This window comes from Ovis canadensis, chromosome 25, assembly GCF_042477335.2.
Source record: "Ovis canadensis isolate MfBH-ARS-UI-01 breed Bighorn chromosome 25, ARS-UI_OviCan_v2, whole genome shotgun sequence".
NCBI lineage: Eukaryota > Metazoa > Chordata > Mammalia > Artiodactyla > Bovidae > Ovis > Ovis canadensis.
In genome coordinates, this window is record NC_091269.1 from 23644310 (window position 1) to 23665132 (window position 20823).

A 20823-nucleotide genomic window follows, 5' to 3' on the forward strand; every position below is an offset into this window, starting at 1 on the left:
CACCTTCAATCTTTCCCAGCATCAGGGTCTTTTCCGATGAGTCAGTTCTTTACATCAGGTGGCCAAAGTATCGGAGCTTCAGCATCAGTCCTTCCAATGAATATTCAGGGTTGAATTCCTTTAGGATTGACTGATTTGATCTCCTTGCAGTCCAAGAGACTCTCGAGAATCCTCTTCAACACCACAGTTCAAAAACATCAGTTCTTGGGTGCTCAGCTATCTCTATGGTCCAACTCTCAATCCATGCTTGACTACTGAAAAAAACATAGCTTTGACTAGATGGAGCTTTGTCATTAATGTCTCTCTGCTTTTGAATATACTGTCTAGGTTTTTTCATAGCTTTTCTTCCAAGGAGCAAGTGTCTTTTAATTTCATGGCTGCAATCACCATCTGCAGTGATTTTTGGTGCCCAAGAAAATAAAATCTGCCATGATTTCCATTGTTTCCCCATCTATTTGCATGAAGTGATGGGACTGGATGCCATGATCTTAGTTTTCTGAATGTTGAGTTTTAAGCCAGCTTTTTCTCTCTCCTCTTTCACTTTCATCAAGAGGCTGATGAAAAGTGGTGGTGCAAATCTTTAGAATAGGATAGAAGAGATAGTCTTTCTGTCCAATTGGGGAGTCAGATTACTTGTTATTGTTGATCAGTTGCCAAGTCATGTCCGACTCTTTGCAATTCCATGGACTGCAGCGTGCCAGGCCACCTCCCTGTTCCTCACCATCTCTTGGAGTTTGCCCAAGTCCATGTCCATTGAATTGGTGATTAGTTATGAATTCCTAACTTCTCTGAGCCACCAGGCCACCAGCCTCCACCAGTGGGCTGAGTCCCCTTCCCGTGAGAAGCCTGCATGTTGTCAGCCACCGCTGGGGCTGCACAGTGAGCTCCTGGCCACCGGGCATGAGGGCACTCCAACCAGGCATGAGGTATGGCCACCTGGGACCCCAGTCCTCTGAGAATCCAGCAAGGACCAGGAAGGGGACACTCAGCTGAGAAGTGAGGCAGGACATGGGGGAGGAACACTTGGGACCCCAGTTACAGGCACAGAGCCTTGGGCACTGTGAGTAAAACAAGATCCCTGTTCTTAGAACTTGGTTCCCATCCACCCTTGAGAATATCTCAATCACTGCTGCTTAGCCAGGCTTCTGTGTCCCGCTCTGCTTGGGCACTCAGACCCTCCCCCACGGCCCCCAGGGACTCCCTTCCACAGGACCCCACAGGATACACTGGGCATCCCTGCTTGCCTGCGTGGCATGTGGTGGCCTCCACCCTTTGCCCTACCTCTGACAGCATCCTTTCTGCAGGCTTGTTGCTAGGCACACTGACTGGCAAATAAGAACTCAAGCTACAACACTCACCTCACACTGAAACCCAGAGCTTCTTCAGCCCCTGACTAGGAACAGACCTATCCCTCGTCTGGGTGAGTACAGGGCTTCTTAGGGCTTCCCAGGTGGCTCAGTGGTAAAGAACTCGCCTGACAATGCAGGAGACACGGGTTCGATCCCTGGGTTGGGAAGATCCCCTGGTGGAGGAAATGTCAACCCACTCTAGTATTCTTGCCTGGGGAGTTCCGTGGACAGAGGAACCTGGCGGGATACAGTCCATGGGATTGAAGAGTTGGACACGACTTAGCAACTAAACAACAGCAGGGCTTCTTGGCTATTAGAACCATGCTGTATAAGAAAGATACAACCTGCCTCCCCAACTCCCAGCACACAGACACCTCCCCCTGCCCCTGGAAAATGAAATTCCCTCCTTGTTTTTACTACCACTGTGGTTAAAGCCACATGGGGACATCACCACCTTTGGCTGTGCGGTTCCCTTTGGCATGTGGGAAGCTTCAAAATGCCTTGACCTAGAGGCTGTACCCCCTCCAGCCCCCTACCATGTGCCCCTGCAGACTTAGGGGCAGAGGGTGGGGGGAGCGAGCTATAGAGAGGGAGCTGGGAAGGTGTCTCCCTTTATTCCAGGTCAAGCCAAAGATCCGGGATCAGGAATACCCTCCCAAGACTGGAGACCGGCCTCTAACTTTCCTGAGCTGGTTGAGCAGGCTCTGGCTTCCTTTCTGGAATCTGTGGATGCACTGGATTAATTCAGCTGAAGGGAGGGTTAGAAGGAGGCCAGAGAAGCTGGAAGCTGAAAGGAAACCCAGCATCTGCCCAGCACAGGACACCATCCTACTGGGAATGGCGGGGTGTGGGGCCTTCCCAAGCTGCCCTCTCTCTTCCAGGGACCTGCGGGCATGACACCGCTGGCTGCATCATTTGGGAAGAGTCCTTGGTGGCAGGTACAGGAACCTGAGGCCAGGCTGGCCAGCCAGGCAGGGCTGCCCGTCATTATCTGGGGCTCCCTGTGGGGGCCTGTGTCCTTGAGGTCTCAGGGGCTACTGCACTCAGGGCCTCAGTAACTGAACACTTTGTGCCAAGAGAACAGGGAAGCCCCACCACCACCACTCTCTGCACCAGCTGAGGAGGAAAAGACTGGTGTGGGTGGGGGAGGTGGGTGTTGCTGGGCTTCGGAAGCCTGAGCCAGGAGGCAGCTCTCCGCTCAGGCACAGCACAGATGCTCCGTGAGTGCCTGCATTTATCAGGGGCTGAGGGATGCAGCCGGGGAGCCCACAGGAAGCTTCCCATCTTGGGCTTTGTTCTCTGATTCCCAGACCCCAACTTGGTGCTTACTTATAGGAGAGCATGCCAAAGTCATGGAGAGAAGGGATGGGGTCCTGGCCTTGAACTTCACCAGGGAGAGCGTACTATGAACCACAGCCAAAGGTGCCGATGTCCCCATGTGGCTTTAACCACAGTGGTAGTAAAAACAAGGGGACAATTCATTTTGCAGGGGCAGGAAGACGAGTCTGTGTGCTGTGTATCAGGGAGGCAGGTGGTCTCTTTTGATACCAACTCTGGGCCTTTCCAGATGTCTCCTGGGGGCCTGCCCTGCCCCAGGTGCCCTCAGATTCCCCTCCTGTCTTGGGGCGAGCCTGTGAGCCTCAGGGGCTGGTTTCCAGCAAACCGTCTCAGATGTTGTCCTTTTGAGGGCAAGTTTGGACTCCAGCCCTGCCCAGCCCCACAGAAGAGGGGTTTGGCTTATGCTACCAGCTGCGATGTCCCCTGGTGAGTTTTGGGGAAGGCTTGCCTCAGGCAGCTGCTGAAGCAGGGGGGTCATGGGCTTGCTGGGCAGAGCCGGAGAGCAGGAGGGGCCACCTATGCTGTTCCCTCTCTTGGATTCACGCCCCGCCAGCTTCTCTCGCTCCACTGGGCACCCTCAGGGACTCTAAGCCAGATGGCCTGAAAGGTGGCCACTCCTGCATCCTTCAGGGGACCAGCTGGGCTGCATCGGGAGATGCTGGGATGTTCCAGGGCAGGGAGAACCTGCAGGGGACCATGGCATGGTCCTACTCTGGGGGAGGGAAGACAGGCAGCTGCCTTGGAGGCACTCCTTCTCCCCAAGACTATGCCTACTCGGTGTGGCCAGCGCTGTCTCCTCAAGGCATCACTAGGAGAGGGACCAGCCTTGGATCTGGAGAATCTTCTAAAGATAGGTGAGGGGTTCTGGCAGGGGGCTTGGGGCACAAGGTCAAGCCGGTAGGTAGGATCAGCAGCCCTCGGCTCTTTTCTTGGCTGAGAGGGACTGAAGCTGGCAACCACTGAGTTCCACTTGGAAATCCCATGACCCGAGGCCCTGAGACCCCACCCAGCCTCCAGAGAAGACTTGGAGGGAAAGGCTGAGTCGAGAGGGGACCATCCACTCTATCACTGGACTTGTGCAGAGCATCACCTTAGCCCTGGGTGCCCCCTGGCACTTTAGAGGGTCCCTCTTGGCACCCCCTTTCCCCATTACATCTCTCCCCCAGGACCAGGAAGTGGCAGGGACAAGGGGCATGCTGACCGGCTCCCACACACTCCTGCCACCACGTGGTGGGCCCCGGGCTCTCTGGAAGGCCCGGACTGAACCCAGAGCCTGCCCAGACCTGCCCCAGGGTCCCCCCCTAGGGTGAGCCTTGGGCCTTCCTGCAGGTGAGAGGCTGGGCAAGGAGCAGCTGGGAGGTGTGGATGGAGGTGGATGTGCAGAGTCCACACAGGCACAGGCCCTTCGTCAGGCATGGTAGTGTGGGGACAGTGGGTTACAGTCTCCGTGTGTGCTCACGTCCCCCACCCGGGGAAGTGAGGGCCACCACCAAGCCTCCCCACCCCCCCAACCCTTCCTGTGTGGCCTGGCCACACACAGGGGACCCAGTGGCGGGGCGGGTGGGGGGGGGGGGAGGTGGGGCGGGGCAGGGGGAGGCAGAGTGGTATGGCTGGCTGGCTGGCCAGGGGCCTCCCCGAGAAGGCAGCATTTGGCCAGAGGCTGAGCGGGGGACTGAGTCCAGCCTGGGGGCAGCACGTCCAGTCTGAAGAAGCAGCAGCAGCAGGAGCTCTGAGGCGAGCAGCCCCTGGGATGAGTGAGGGGCAGAGGGGGCTTCTGAAGCTGGGGGTGTGAGCCAGCAGGAGCGGGGGACAGAGATTCCGGAGACGGCACTCACGGGGAGCCCTGCAAGTCAGGTGAGGCTCAGCCGGGACCCCTGGTCATATGCCGAGTCCTAATCCTAGAACCTCAGGGGGTGACCTTGCTTGGAAACAGGGCTGTGGGAGGTATCATTACTTAAGATGGGATCGTACTGGAGTAGGGGGGCCTAATCTGAGGTGAATAATGTCCTTAATAAAGGGGGAATCTGGACACAGAAACATACATGGGAGAGCACCATGTGAAGATGAAGGCAGAGATCAGGATGAAGCTTCTACAAAGTAAGGAATGCCCAAGGTTGCCAGCAAACCACCAGAAACCAGGGGAGAGGCCGGGGACCCCTTCTCCCTCACAGCCTCAGAGGAAATCCACCTCGCCAACACCTTGCGTTTGGACTTCCAGCCTCCAGAGCTGGGAGGCAGTCTTTTGTTGAAGCCACTGAGTTTCTGGTACTTTGTTACAGTTGCCCTATAGCAAAGGAACACAGGTCAGTTCTGAGAGATACGGAAGCTATCGTTCAACAGAAAGATGTCCTAAGTTAGAATGGCGTCACCTGGCAGGTATGGGGAAAAGAAGCTCGTGATCTGTGCAGTTGTCAAGGCTGCCTGAATGGCCAGAGAGAGCAAGAGAGTGGCTCTTCCTTCCTTGGGGGTGGGGAGGGCGTGGTGGGCTCCCTCCCAGCTCTCTGACCCTCTGCAGGGGGCACCAGTCTCAGGATAACTTCCTAGGGGTGCAAGGCCTTCTTTCCACAGACTGTCAGCTTTCCTGGAGCACAGGGAGGGACATGTGTCTGCTCCGTGTCCCCAGTCCCTGTGAGAGTGTTAACAGCCTCAGCAGGGAGGCCAGGGGTCTCCAAGCAGCAGAGGGAAATAAATTGCAAGTGGTGGACGTAGTTTTTTCCCTTTTCTGTTGACAAAATCAGTCCTGCCTAAGACAACTTTCTTTTTTTTTCTTTTCTCAAAACTTGGGCTGATAAGGGCTCAACAAACCAGTATTCATGTCAATTGTTTTACGGTTGGGGATGACACACCTTGTGCCATTCTATCTAAAAACTGCATGTTGTGGAAGAGGAAAGTGAAAGTGAAGTTGCTCAGTCGTGTCCGACCCTTTGCAGCTCCACGGACTGTAGCCCACCAGGCTCGTCTGTCCATGGGATTCTCCAGGCAAGAATACTGGAGTGGGTTGCCATTGGTGAAATTCCCTCAGCCTCGAGGTGTCTCTCTTATCTGATTAGCAGCTTGCTAACAGACATAAAACACCTTGCTAAATAAAAACTAGCAAGCAGGCACTCTTTCTGTTCCCTTCTGATGTCTATGTTAGAAGCTTTCCCTGTTACTATTATACTTTAATAAAACTTTGCTACAGAAAAGCTCCAAGTGGTCAAGCCTCGTCTCTGGCCCCGGATCGAATTCCTCTCCTCCAGAGCCCACAGATCCTGGCATTGCACACGGCTCGCAACCGCAACCTTTCACCTGCCCAGACCACAGTGGGACCTACAGGAAACTGGGCAGCTGAGTCAGGAAGGGCTGGGTGTCAGCTTTGCCTGGCTGTGAACCCAAGGAAGACCAGCTGTAAGAGAAGCCAGGGAACAAAGGCTTGGAGGGCCGGGACCACGGGATCAGCAGAGATGAGCACTGAAAGTCTGGGCAAGTGGCTCCATCATGTTCGGGGACAAAGGCTGCATTTGATGAGCAGAGGTAATGTCCCAGGACCAGAGTAATGGGACCGTGCCTGGGGTCCACACTGCAGGCACTCGGCCATCTTGCCTGAGTACAAATCCCAGATCAGCTGCTTCCTAGCTGTGATTTCTCTGCCCCATGACTGAACTTCTCTGTTCAGTGACTGAATTTCTCTGCCCTGGTTTCTTCAGCTGCAAGATGAAGGGGAGTGCGTGAGTTAGTTGCTCAGTCGTGTCCAACTCTTTGTGACCCCACGGACTGTAGCCTGCCAGGCTCCTCTGGTCCCTAGAATTCTCCAGGCAAGCATGCTGGAGTGGGTTGCCATTCCTTTCTCCACGGAATCTTCCTGACCCGGGGATCGAACCTGGGTCTCCCATATTGTAGGCAGAGTCTTTACCATCTGAGCTACTAGGGAAGCCTGTCAGAGTCCTGGGGGAGGACAAAGTGAACTTGCCTGGTGTAGGCACACAGTATATATTGGAGGACTGTTACTTATTACATTTTACCACCACAGCAAGGATGCACTTGGTACAACAGGGTGGTGGTGGGATGGGAGGGCATGCGAGGAGGAGTGGCTCAGAGGGGGTTTGCTTCAAAGACTCAGATTCTCTAGAGACTGAGAGTCTCCAGAGAAGGACAAAAGCTGAGTGCAGAGCCCGAGGCTGACTCTGACTGCAGCTGGGGGCTCATGGTCTTGAGGCCCACAGGTGCCGTCGCCCAGCATGCCTTGTTACCTTGTAAAGCAGGCAAAGCCAAGAGCAATTTTAAGAGGCAATAATGGAAACTGAACAGCTGGTGTGGGCTCTGGAAGATTCAGCTTTGACATCTGCCACAGAAGCCTGTGACGGGTCCCAGCCTCAGGCTCTGGTGGTAGATAGGGGACATTCATGACCTACAGGGCCTGGATTCTGAGGATGGGAGGAATGCTGGCTTTTCCAGGCCACGTGGTGCCGTCATGGCTTCACTGGTATGAAAAGGAAGAGGCATCTCCGTGAGTCAGAGGCGGTCCAGCATGCCCATCTCAGGCTCTTTAAAAGTTGTGACCCCGCAACCCCCGAGACAGACCCCCTTCCCCACAACCCCCACTCTCAGACTCTAGCCCCTCTCTGGTTCAGACAAGTCACCTGACAGAAAGGTCAAATGCTCAGTTACTGCTCCATTTGGAACCTACCTTGCATTTTCCCACCTGGAAAATCACTTCTGTGATTTTTGAAACTTAAAAATCTCATGCGATAACAACTGTTAACTAACTAAGCAATGAGAAACTCCTGGCCTGAGAGTCAGCTGCACACTGAAGGCCTCTGGCTCAGCGGCTGCTCTGTTCAGGGTCCAGGGCAGATGCCACGGGGCAAGGAAGGGGGTCTTCTTCACCCTAAGCAACTGATGTCACTTTGTTCAACTACCTATTTACCTCTCTCTCCTTCCCTGTCTTCCTGCCTCCCTTCCATCTCTCATCTATCTTCAACTAAGGAGTTATCATTTATCCATTTATCTCTGTGTATCTATGCATGTATATATGTATCTGTCAAACATCTACCTGTCTATCCATCTTATTCTTATTCAGTCTCTCAGTCGTGTCCAGCTGTTTGAGACCCCATGGACTGCAGCATGCCAGGCTTCCCTGTTCTTCACTCTCTCCCAGAGTTTGCTCAAATTCATGTCCATTGAATTGATGATGCCATTCAACCATCTCATCCTCTGTTGCCCCTTCTCCTCCTGCCCTCAATCTTTCCCAGCAGCAGAGTCTTTTCCAATAAGTCGGCTCTTCACATCAGGTGGCCAAAGTATTAGAGCTTCAGCTTCAACATCAGCCCTTCCAATGAATATTCAGGACTGATTTCCTTTAGGATGGACTGGTTGGATATCCTTGCTGTCCAAGGGACTCTCAAGAGTCTTCTCCAGCACCACAGTTTGAAAGCATCAATTCTTTGCCACTCAGCCCCTTTTATGGTCCAACTCTCACATCCATACATGACTACTGGAAAAACCATGGCTTTCACTACACAGACCTTTGTTGGCAAAGTGATATCTCTGCTTTTTAATATGCTGTGCAGGTTGGTCATAACTTTTCTTTCAAGGAGCAAGTCTTTTAATTTCATGGCTGCAGTCACCATCTGCAGTGATTTTGGAGCCCAAGAAAATAAAATCTCTGTTGTTTCCATTGTTTCCCCATCTATTTGCCATGAAGTGATGGGACCAGATGCTGTGATCTTACTTTTCTGAATGTTGAGTTTTAAGCCAACTTTTTCACTCCCTCTTTCACTTTCATCAAGAGGCTCTTTAGTTCTTCTTCGCTTTCTGCCATAAGGGTGGTGTCATCTGCATATCTGAGGTTATTGAGATTTCTCCCAGCAATTTTGATTCCAGCTTGTGCTTCATCCAGCCCAGAGTTTCTCATGATGTAGTCTGCATGTAAGTTAAATAAGCAGGGTGACAATATACAGACTTGATGTACTCCTTTACTGATTTGGAACCAATCTGTTGTTCCATGTTCAGTGCCAACTGTTGCTTCTTAACCTGCATACAGATTTCTCAGGAGGCAGGTCAGGTGGTCTGATATTCCCATTTCTTTAAGAATTTCCCACAGTTTGTTGTGATCCACACAGTCAAAGGCTTATAAAGTCAATAAAGCAGAAGTAGATGTTTTCCAGGAACTCTCTTGCTTTTTCGATGATCCAGTGGATGTTGGCAATTTGATCTCTGGTTCCTCTGCCTTTTCTAAATCCAGCTTGACCATCTGGAAGATCACGGTTCACATACTGTTGAAGCCTGGCTTGGAGAATTTTGAGCATTACTTAATTAGCATGTGAGATGAGGGCAATTGTGCAGTAGTTTGAGCATTCTTTGGCATTGCCTTTCTTTGGGATTGGAATGAAAACTGACCTTTTCTAGTCCTGTGGGCACTGCTGCGTTTTCCAAATTTGCTGGTATATTGAGGGCGGCAATTTCACAGCATCATCTTTTAGGATTTGAAATAGCTCAACCTGCCTATGTATCTTTATATCATCTGTCTATTTGTCTTTCTATTATCTATTATCTCTCTATCAACCAATTGGGACTTCCCTAGTGGCTCAGATGGTAAAGGATCTGCCTGCAATGTGGGAGACCCAGGGTTCAATCCCTGAGCAGAGAAGATCCTCTCAAAAGCCTTCCTGTGCCACCTATGAAGTTAATAAGATTAAATTTCTTTTAAAATACTCTGCTATTCATACTTTACAGGAGATATGGGTTTCCCAGGTGGCACAGTGGTAAGGAATCTGTCTGCAGACAGGGGAGATAAGGGTTCGATCCCTGGGTAGGGAGGATCCCCTGGAGTAGGAAATGATTACCCACTCCAGTATTCTTTCCTGAAAAATCCCATGGACAGAGGAGCCTGGTAGGCTAGAGTCCCTTTGGAGGAGAAGGCTGGGTTAGGAAAGGTGATCCTCAGGGCTCACAGAGGACGTGCCCAATTGAAGTGGGAGAGACAGATGCTTGGCCTGGCTCCCACCGGCACACTGTCCCTTGGCTTTGACCTTCAAAACCTCTCAGTGCTTTCACCTTTTGGCCTCAGTACTTTTACCATCAAGAAGCATTCATTAAGTGCCTCTTTGTACGTATTCTCCTGTCAGCTCTGCATCAAGGGAGTAAGCGAGGAGCAGTTCCTGCCTCTAACAGACACACACATCAATCAATTAGCTATCTATATATCTATTATCTATCAATTTTCTATCCATCTATCACCTGCCTATTATCTATATAATCTCAATCTCCCTAAATACCTATAATCTATCTTTCTATCTTCTACCGATATCTATCCATCCATTATCTGTCATCCATCTGTCTTTTTAAATCTTATCTATCTTCTTGCCCATCATTACACACATCCTCACTATTTCAGTTCAATCCCCAGCCTTGCTCTGGGCACTTCTAGGAGGCAGGAACTGCTCCTCGCTTACTCCCTTGATGCAGAGCTGACAAGAGAATACGTACAAAGAGGCACTTAATGTATGCTTCTTGATGGTAAAAGTACTGAGGCCAAAAGGTGAAAGCACTGAGAGGTTTTGAAGGTCAAAGCCAAGGGACAGTGTGCCGGTGGGAGCCAGGCCAAGCATCTGTCTCTCCCACTCCAGCTGGGCACATCCTCTGCGAGCCCTGAGGGTCACCTTTCCTAACCGAGCCTTCTCCTCCAAGTACAGAGGGATTTTGGAGCCTCATCCATCTGACTGAGCCTAATTAGTTGGGCCTTAGTTTAAACATGATTTTAAGCTTTATTTTTTATTTTTTTTAAAATTTTTATTTTTACTTTATTTTGCTTTACAATACTGTATTGGTTTTGCCATACACACCGATTTTAAGCTTTAGACTCAGACCAAACTTCTTCCATGCCAATCGGCTGGCACCCGTCTTCCCTCTTTCCCTATGTTCTGAAATGTCAGGTGCAAGGGGAGGAAGTGGAGAGCGGTAGTGACCAGGCAATGGAGGGCAGGAGGCTGGCTGCCTCATCACAGGACTTGGAGGGGGTGGGTCAACTCACAGGAGGAGGGAGGCGCCTTCATGCATGAAGAGCTATAAACCAGCCTAACACAGAGACACATGAGCCAATGGTCTCTGAAGGAGTGAGAGATGGGTGGAAGAGACTGACCGCTGAACCGATAGACAGACAGACAGCTGGCTGAGATAAGGGACAGATAGATGGATAAAGGATAAAAGCTGAATCTAACGCATAGAATCGAGTTTTTTTCTGAGTAGAACTTATATGAGTCAGTATATTTGGGGGCATCTTTTAGCCCAATACTGATCTGTCCTGTGTAAAGGGTCTCTCAGAGGCTAGAATGACAACATAGCCCACGGTGTTGGCCAGTGAGACGTGAAGAGCCTTGGCAGTAACACGAGGCCCCCACTGCACTCACCTGGCCTCCGTGTCCCTTCCCGGGGTGACCAGTGGCGGCTCCCATCCTTTCTGGGCTGTTCCGCGCTGCTCTCCCGGCTCTCACCACTGGGGGCACTGCTGCCGCCTGCGGGCGGGGCCCGCGCCGCATCCACGTCCTCCGTGTTGCCCGCGCCCGGCTGGCCCGCTGCGTCGCAGTCCTTCCGCACTCTGAGAGGAAGAGACGCTTCCAGGATTCTCACCCAAACATGTCTAATTCCCCTAGATGCCCCGTCACATCTGTGTTCCAAGCAGGACGGCAGACCGCACTGTACTGGTGAGAAGCGATGCAGATGCAGATTGCATGCAAATAGAAGGAGGGGTTTCTGTTCCCCAAACCTCAAATGAATGCACCCTGCCTGGATGAAGAAGCCCCTCAGGGACTGATAAGTTAATACACCAAGTCCGGATGAAAGCCCATCAATGACTGATAAATGAATACACCCTGCCCAGATGAAAAAGCCGCGCGGGCTCCACCATCCACAGGGACCCCCTCCAGCTTTGAGGTCCAACACACAGCCCTGTTAGATTCAGGCAAAACAACTTAGAATTTGTTCCAACTAACCAGGAACACTGTTACCACCAGGTGAGAAAACTTATTCGATGAGAGATGGGGCTGGGGGCAGGATGGGGCAAGGAGGCTGGTTCAAGCCTGATTCTTTGCAACAGATGTGTAACAAAGACCCGTAACCTCAGCAACATTCCAAGAACTCAAACCCAAGTCTCAGCCCGTGGATGGAAGGGAAAGGGAGGTAGACTCTCATCTGAGGACGTTTCCCATTGAGTCATCATCTGAAACGGCTTATTGAAACAAAGGATGTTGGAGGACATTTGGGCACGGCAGTTTTCATCACAGGAGGATGGGCAACACAGTGAGATCCCTACCAGAAGCCTCGGAGCTCGCAGCCCCGTTCCATCCGGGTAAATAATGCCTTTGCCGTGAAGACCCACCTTAACCACTTGGTTCGGAGCCACGCCCTGATGCTGTCCAAGGTGAGCGGTCCGCTCCAGACGTTCTTCAGCTGCCTGTGGGTCCCCAGGTAGGATGTGGTGAGTGGGGAGACATACATGGGGTACCCCAGGGGCTGGTCACAGGAGGAATTGATCAGGTTCCGGAGGACCTGCTTGTTGTTCTGAATGCTGCCGCGCTCGGGGTTGCGGTTGCGGAGGAAGATGAGTTCTTGCTGCTGCCCGGCCCAAAGGCCGCGGACACATTCTCTGTTCACCTGCAGCGCGGGGAAGACACGCAGAGGAAAGTGGATGGTGGGGCGGAGAGAGAGCGGGGCTACAGACTGTTGGGTCTGAGGACCTGTGGCCACTGTGCTTTGGCCTAAAGCTTTCTTAGTAATGTCTGAATGGCAGCAAGGTGGATATGATGGCATTTTCATGGGGCCATGGAGATCAAATAAAAAGGAAAGAAGGCTTTGTTTCAGCCCGGTGATTTGAAGCTGTAAGAAGAGAATCTCTGGGAAGGAAGTTATCGGGTCCAGGAATAGGTTATGAGAGGGAGGTTTGGAATCTTCAGTTCAGTTCAGTTCAGTTGCTCAGTCGTGTCCGACTCTTTGCGACCCCATGAATCGCAGCACGCCAGGCCTCCCTGTTCATCACCAACTCCTGGAGTTCACTCAGACTCACGTCCATCGAGTCAGTTATGCCATCCAGCCATCTCATCCTCTGTCGCCCCCTTCTCCTCCTGCCCCCAATCCCTCCCAGCATCAGAGTCTTTTCCAATGAGTCAACTCTTTGCATGAGGTGGCCAAAGTACTGGAGTTTCAGCTTTAGCATCATTCCTTCCAAAGAAATCCCAGGAACAAGCTAGATTCTGACCCCATGCGTGTCTAGCCTAGCAGGACTTCTTGCCAAAGCCATCACCTGCACACCAGCTCTTTGAGTGGGAAAGGGCCCTGCAGAGATGCACTGCCTGTCCGGGGCCACCCACCCTGCATGCTGGCCAGCACTGCCCACTCCCCCTGCCCCCGGGAAATGTGGCTCTGGACAGAGGATGCTGGCCTGGGGGCATGGCGTCTGTGCCAATCCATGCTACCGTGTTGGGAAAAAAGTTCATTCTGGGGACTTCTTTGTTGGCTTAGTGGTAAAGAATTCACCAATGTAGGAGACTCAGGTTTGATCCCTGGTCTGAGAAGATCCCACATATGGAGGAGCAACTATGCTCATGCACCGCAACTACTGATCCTATGCTCTAGAGCCCGGGAGCCGCGACTCCTGAGCTCATGCACCGCAACTACTGAAGCCTCTGAGCCCTAGAGCCCGTCCTCCACAGCAAGAGAAGCCGGCCCAGTGAGAAGCCCTTGCACACCGCAACTAGAGAAAGCCCACATAGCAACAGAGACCCAGCACAGCCAAAAATTAAATAAATATATATAATAAATTATTTTAAACAAGAAAAGTTCATTCAGGTTTTTCCTGAATGAAAACCCAAATGACTTGTTGGCCAGCCATATATTTCTTCTCATGTCCCCCCAGGCGGGGGGCTGGTGGCAGCCGGGAAGGATGGCTCCCATACCTTGATCACCTTGAAGCTCAGGAAGCTTCTGTGGAGCATGAGCACCTTGTACTCGTCCGTGCCCTCATCTACCACATGCCTCAGGGTCAGCAGCTCCTCCTTGTTGGCCAGCACAGCGCCCCTCCAGGCTGGGTCACCCTCATGGCAGATGACCACTTTCTTCTCAAAGGACTGGATGGCCTCGTAGAGGACTGCTGGGTCTTCGTACTCATCGGGGCAAGTGAACTGGTCCTGGGGAAATAATTCATCTGTGGGTCGGGAGGACCACAAAGCTGGTCCTGGCTTGCTGTGCACACAGCAATGAGGCCGATGCCTGGTGCAAGGCCAAGTCCACCTCCACATCGCTCAGCCCCACTGGGTGGATGGCGGGCACCTCACTATCACAGTGGCCTCGGGGCCCATAGAGCTGGTGGCATAGAAGCCTAGGACTGTTCACCACAGTGTGGACATTTCTGATGTCATTTTCTCCAGCCAAGTCCCCTCTTCCATGCTAGTGGGAGATCACCACCTCCTAGGGACTCTTGAGGGCACATCACCATGGATACCATCAAAAAATGGGCAATGCCTCAGTGCTTAGTTGCTGGGCTTCCCAGATGGTGCTAGTGGTAAAGAACCTGCCAGTGCAGGAGGCAAGAGATGCGGGTTTGATCCCTGGGTTGGGAAGATACTCTGGAGTAGGAAATGGCAACCACCCCAGTATTCTTGCCTGGAAAATTCCATGGACAGAGGAGCCTGGAGGGCTACAGTCCAAGGGGCCACAGAGTCGAGGGGACTCAACTGAGCACACACACACACACACACACACACACACACACATGCACATACTTAGTTACTAAGTCAGAAGGCTACTTATCAGAATTATGCTGAGCAAGGGGACCATGTTTTTGAAAGGTCATTTTTTCCCCTAATGTTTCAGGATTATACTTAAAAAGAAAAAAAAAAAGGAATGCTTACCTGATGCAGCTTCAGGGACATCCTGAGAGCCGGGACAACAACTTTGTGCAGCAGGTCGATGTCTGCGAACACCCACTCATCTCGGGCTGTTATCCTGAAGTCACCTTTGAAGAGGGCATGGAGGCCATATAGGAAAGAATCCAGGCTGCGAAACAAAGTTTGTTTGTTCACATGGAGCAAAGGTGTTCAGGCTCCTGTCACCCTGAACTGGCCCGAGTCTCCCCTGTGACACCACAAGAAGGCCTTTACTGTCTTCAGGCTGATCTGGCAGGGGTCCCACTGAATATCTGACCCTGCGGCCCATGTTCGGACCCTTGTGACAACTGCTGTAGTGATCACCGTCAAGAACAGCCGGTGACACACCGGATCTCGGAGTGTGGGGGTGGAAGTCTTGGTCAGAGCCGGCCTGCCACATCCATAGGCAGAGTGAGTGTGGAGATGCAGGAAGTCTGGTCCTAGAGCCCTGGAAAGGCTACACTTCTCAGGAGGGAGGCCCGGAGGCCCGGGGAAGAGTCCAGGCTCTTCTGCTTGTCCTCTCTGTGTTTCCGGATGGCACTTTTGGACTATGACTCATAATGAAAATTGGATTCTCTCACCATATGGAGAGAGAAGATGACACCAAGTGAAATCTCAAATTGGCTGTTTGGATTTTCAGAGTATACCAGCCTCCCAATCCCACCCTTTTGTGAATGACTAGTGGATGAGGCACAATTTGTTGTTGTTCAGTCACTAAGTTGTGTCCAACTCTTTGCAACCTCATGGACTGCAGCACACCAGGCTCCCCTGTTCTTCACTATCACCTGGAGTTTGTTGAAACTCATGTCCATTGAGTTGGTGATGTTATCTAACCATCTCATCCTCTGCTGCCCCCATGATAGAGGAGGTTAAAATGAATGACCGAAGGATTTCTCAGCTTTTCCAGGTTTTTATGTTTCTGGGCTTTTCTGCTTTGCCTTCATTTCCTGTGTGTAACTACTACCTGGGTGGAGAGCAGAGAGGCACCCAAGGGACACCTTTCACAGTCCAGGCCCATTACCTTTAGGATCAACACACGGTTCGGGAAAGCGAATCACCCTATATTATGTGGAGGGAAAGAAATATTCTTAATTCTTTCCCTTTAGGTCCATTAATACACTTGGCAGCCACCTCTAATGAGCCTGGCTTCTAACATCCCTGAGTGGGACTGGGCGGCTACACAAGAAACAACGTCCCTGATAGGATTGGACTGGGACATAATGACCCAGGAAGTGTGTGGAAGAGACTTTCTGAGGATGGAGCTGAGGAGGCTTTAAATGAGCTGGCTCACCAAGCAAGACTGTGGATTCAACACAGAACATTAGACCCGCATGTCAGGGAAATAGTTCCACTGACTGCTATTGGAACACGTGATTGCAAAATGTACCACAATCGTCAACTTCCTTCCAGAACTCCATTGAGAGAGATGCTGAGGCTCAAGGTCAGAGATGACTGTGGGAAACGGGTCTAGGCAGGTGGGGCAGGTGCCAGGGTCTTGAGGAGCCCAGAGCCTTCCAGGAAGAGTTTCAGGAGGCAGCCGTCCCGGACAGGCTGCCCCTACACAGAACAAAGACTTCCTGAGGCTGCCAGCAGTCCTGGGAGGGGAGGGGTGGATGGAAGGGCAAGGATGCAACAGGACAGGGGAAGGGAGGGGAGCTTTAAAACAGTGCAAACTGCTGTCATTGAAAATGGTCCAAAATGCCCCTGTCGTCAGATAGCAGTAGGTACTAAAAAGAGGGCTAAAAGTAGGTGGGGTTTCTTCTAGAAAGGATTAGAAGCATGCCAGGCTGCTAGCACACAGGTTTAGAGAAATCACCCCTCTAGATGTAGGGCTGAGGACAGTGGCAGAGGGAGATGAAAGGACCTGCCGAGATGCCCAGGTAGATGGCAGAGAAGAGCCAGGCATTCAGCCCATCCTTTGATGGCTCATGCAAGGCAAGCACAGATCTGATTCCCCAGTCTAGAAAACGCCCTTCCACGGGACCTCGATAAATGATTGGAGCCCATTTCAGGCCCCTAATGACAGAATGATAGATGCTTTACTGATCATTTCTCTTTTCAGAGGAAAATAACACATTATGAGACTTACTGCTATTACATTAGAACAAGTCTCAATGCACACACCTATGTATGAAATAGACACAGAATCACAGGGAGAGAGAACAGACTTGTGGTTGCCAAGAGGGAAGGGGGTTGGGGGAGGGAAGGACTGGAATTGGGGATTAACAGATGCAAACTAACATATATATATATGTTATATAGGATGGAAAAGCAACAGGGTCCTATTGTATAGCACAGGGAAATATATTCATCATCTTGTGATAAACTATAATGGAAAAGAATATTAAAAAAGAATGTATAGATGTGTAATTTAATGTACATATACACTTTTCTGTACAGCAGAAGTGAATACATTGTAAATGAGCTATATGTCAATGAAATTTTTTAAAAAAAAATGAGTCTCCATGCAGAAAACAAAGCCTGAATTAGTATTCCACTAGATTGAGGGTACTACCCTTAGACTGTGGGTCATTACTCCTAGTACCTTAAAGATACAGGCATCCTAAATATAAGGTGTTTCATTATCTGCCTTTTATCTTCAGGAGAATGAGGAGGAAGAAGGCAGAGATGTGATGAGCTGGAAAGCTCTGAGGAGAGGAGAGGTCTCCAGGTGGCCCCCACGCATTTCTGACTTGCAGAATCACCAGGCTTTATTCTGTGAAGACTCTACTGAGAGATGACAGGCTCCCACCCCGAGGCCAACAGCTGGAGCAGGGAAACAGGGTTACATCTGAGTTATTCAAGGTTGGCCTTTGTGGGGACTAGAGCAGCCAACACTTGGCCCCTTAGCTTATCTTTATTGATTGAGGTTTTCTGCACAAATGTGGTGCCATGTAAGCCGAGGCTCATCTCAGTGCCGCGGTCCAGTTCTCTGCGTGTGGATGTGCGTCTCTAACACGTGACTACGCTAGAGCCAGGTTGCTTCTGGAGCCTGCCCTGCCGCGTCCCCACACAAAAGGACAGGGTTGCCCCTGCACTGGGGACTGTCTGGCGACACACTGTGCCCAGCCTTCTGCATCTCTTCTGCAATGTTAACCCACATTCCACACAGTGAGGACTTGTAATAGCTCACCATCGTAAGTGTGTGTACGTGTGTGTGTGTGCCTGTCCGTGTGTGGCTGCATATTTGTGTGTGTGTGTGTGTGCGTGTATATGAGTGCACACTTATATATGTGTGTGCTTGAGATGAGCACACGTTTACGTGTGATGTGCATGTGTGTGCGTGTGCATGTGCAAGGGTGCATGTTTGTATGTGTGCACGTGTGTTGGAAAGGACGATTCCGCTTCTGCTCAGAGTCGCTCCACACCCCTGTCAGACACCAGCAACCACCAAGCTGAGTCTCTGTGACACTCTGCTTGTACTCACTCCTGTTCTTTCTGGTTCCTGACCCTGTTCCCTATTCTATGATGACATAGCCATTAGTGGTGCGTACAAATAAGAGGTTGGGGCCATCAGCACTTAAGCACAGATGTACACAACCTTTCTGGAGTCATTTTCTGGCCTGAAGCTCTGGCTGTTGCTTGCAGCCCTGGCAGAAACTCTAGCTCCATGAAGATTATGCTTTAATGGGTCCCACCCATTTCAGCATCCTCGCCCACCACCTTTCACAGAGCAGTGACAGCTTGAGAATGGCCAGCTGAAGTCAAGGCTGTTTTCACTCCTGTTTCACTGTTTTACAGCATTTTTCTTTATCCACAAAGGAGTCCTCAAGGCTCAAGTCTAGCCAGATGTTGCCTATGACCCCATCCAGCTCAGCCCAGTTCTCATCTGCACCCTCTCTCACTGGCTCTTAGTCCATGGAAATTCTGGCTCCCAGGAAATTTCAATATCCAGAAATATCCAGAAACATTCTGGATGTCATAGCTGTAGGGCAGTGCTCCTGGCACCCAGTGGGTAGAGGCCAGGCAGGATCGCCCAGGACAGTCCCCCACAACAAAAAGCCACCCAACCTAAAAGGTGAATAATGCTGCCGCTGAGAAACCTTGCCCATTATGACTGAAGATACAGACTTTAAGTTCTAGACACTGGTTCATTATCTTGGATCCAGCGTTAATGACTCTTGGGATTCAGGTGGGAACAACTCTAATGCTGGGGTAGTTTCTGCAGGACTCCCACTGGACTCTCCAGAAGGATTGATATGCTCAAATTAATGTCCAAACAGACTCGTATACTGCATGTTTACAGATGGGCGTCGTGGAGAGCCTTCTGCTGCAGGGCACTGCTGTCCATGGAGCCCTCGGAGAACATGCGAACAACTGCGATTTGCAGGCTGGGTTCCCATGCTTGCTAGTTAGCAATGGAGATTCTTAGAGAGTGAGTGCTTGGTGGTTTTCTAAGTCAGTATCCTAGCTCAGAGAGCATTCCACTGTTGGGGAGGCACCATGCTTCATACATGATTCATTCCTCTGTGGGATTCCCCAACCATGCAACCAGTGACCACTAAAGGAGCTGGAAGTACAGAGAGTAATGCATGCAAGAGGGGATGGCCCTTGGTGTCAGTATCCTACTGTTGATAAGCTCTTATTGATCATTGTCCAAAAGCAACTCCTGACAACTAATCTTTGAGTTCTTTTAAATACAAGATATATTTTCTTCAGGTGAAAATTACTAAATGTATTTTTTCTGTGGAATGAATAAAAGATCCTCTTCATTGATCTATTTCTCAGAATTCATTCAGATTAAGGCTTTTTTTTGTATTTGATTTCATTTTTTCCAGCTTTATTGAGGTATAATTGACACAATTTTTAAGTATTTAAAAGGTAAAAAAAGTTAAAATTATAAAAACAAAATCTTATATACAACTTGAAAGAAAATAAATAAAATGTACATCATGATGATTTGATAAACATTGTGAAAGGCAGATTAAGGCTTTTGGCTTGAGGATTTCAGCTTCCTTTTTAAAGAAGGTTTGAATATAATTTTTAAAAACTCGGGAGAAATAAGAATTTGTGAACTCCTTAAGGTGTGGTTTTGAAAGATTAATGTTTTATGGGTGGAAGTGAGCAGTCTTACTATGTTAAGTACCAGGAAATCTAGTAGTTTGTGTACATGAGAGTATTGTAGATATCTGTATTATTCAAGGGCATCTCAGAATTTTAAGTTACACAAATATTAAAACCACTATATAAAATATTAACACTTCATAAATAATCTTTCAGTGAACATATTGTTTTTTAAAAAGCACCAGCTCTGAGCAACTAGAAGTGAGACAGAAAGGATACCTTACATTTCTCTGGTGGTTTGTGCATTACTGAGTGCTTTCCATTCTATCAGAGTCTACTCCCTGATGTTCAAGCTGGTTTTAGAAAAGGCAGAGGAACCAGAGATCAAATTGCCAACATCCGCTGGATCATGGAAAAAGCAAGAGAGTTCCAGAAAAACATCTACTTCTGCTTTATTGACTATGCCAAAGCCTTCGACTGTGTGGATCACAATAAACTGTGGAAAATTCTTCAAGAGATGGGAATACCAGACCACCTAACCTGCCTCTTGAGAAATTTGTATGCAGGTCAGGAAGCAACAGTTAGAACTGGACATGGAACAACAGACTGGTTCCAAATAGGAAAAGGAGTACGTCAAGGCTGTATATTGTCACCCTGCTTATTTAACTTCTATGCAAGTACATCATGAGAAACGCTGGGCTCGAAGCAGTACAAGCTGGAATCAAGATTGCTGGGAGAAATATCAATCACCTCAGATATGCAGATGACACCACCCTTATGGCAGAAAGTGAAGAGGAGCTAAAAAGCCTCTTGATGAAAGTGAAAGAGGAGAGTGAAAAAGTTGGCTTAAAGCTCAACATTCAGAAAACTAAGATCATGGCATCTGGCCCCATCACTTCATGGGAAATGGGGAAACAGTGGAAACAGTGTCTGACTTTATTTTTGGGGGCTCCAAAATCACTGCAGATGGTGACTGCAGCCATGAAATTAAAAGACACTTACTCCTTGGAAGGAAAGTTATGACCAACCTAGATAGTATATTCAAAAGCAGAGACATTACTTTGATGACTAAGGTCCATCTAGTCAAGGCTATGGTTTTTCCTGTGGTCATGTATGGATGTGAGAGTTGGACTGTGAAGAAGGCTGAACACCAAAGAATTGATGCTTTTGAGCTGTGGTGTTGGAGAAGACTCTTGAGAGTCACTTGGACTGCAAGGAGATCCAACCAGTCCATT

The 20823-nt window shown here is 49.9% G+C and overlaps 1 protein-coding gene across 1 annotated transcript in view; it reads right to left on the minus strand.

Annotated features, from left to right (window-relative positions):
• Positions 1-20823, minus strand: part of PCNX2 (pecanex 2) — a 311645-nt gene that overhangs the window by 6690 nt on the left and 284132 nt on the right. Inside the window, exons 29-32 of the mRNA XM_069572620.1 lie at positions 14570-14714; positions 13616-13846; positions 12043-12317; positions 11075-11262 (exon numbers count right to left, since the gene is read on the minus strand). Of these exons, the coding sequence (XP_069428721.1) occupies positions 11075-11262; positions 12043-12317; positions 13616-13846; positions 14570-14714 (839 nt within the window). The remainder of the gene's footprint in view (positions 1-11074; positions 11263-12042; positions 12318-13615; positions 13847-14569; positions 14715-20823) is intronic.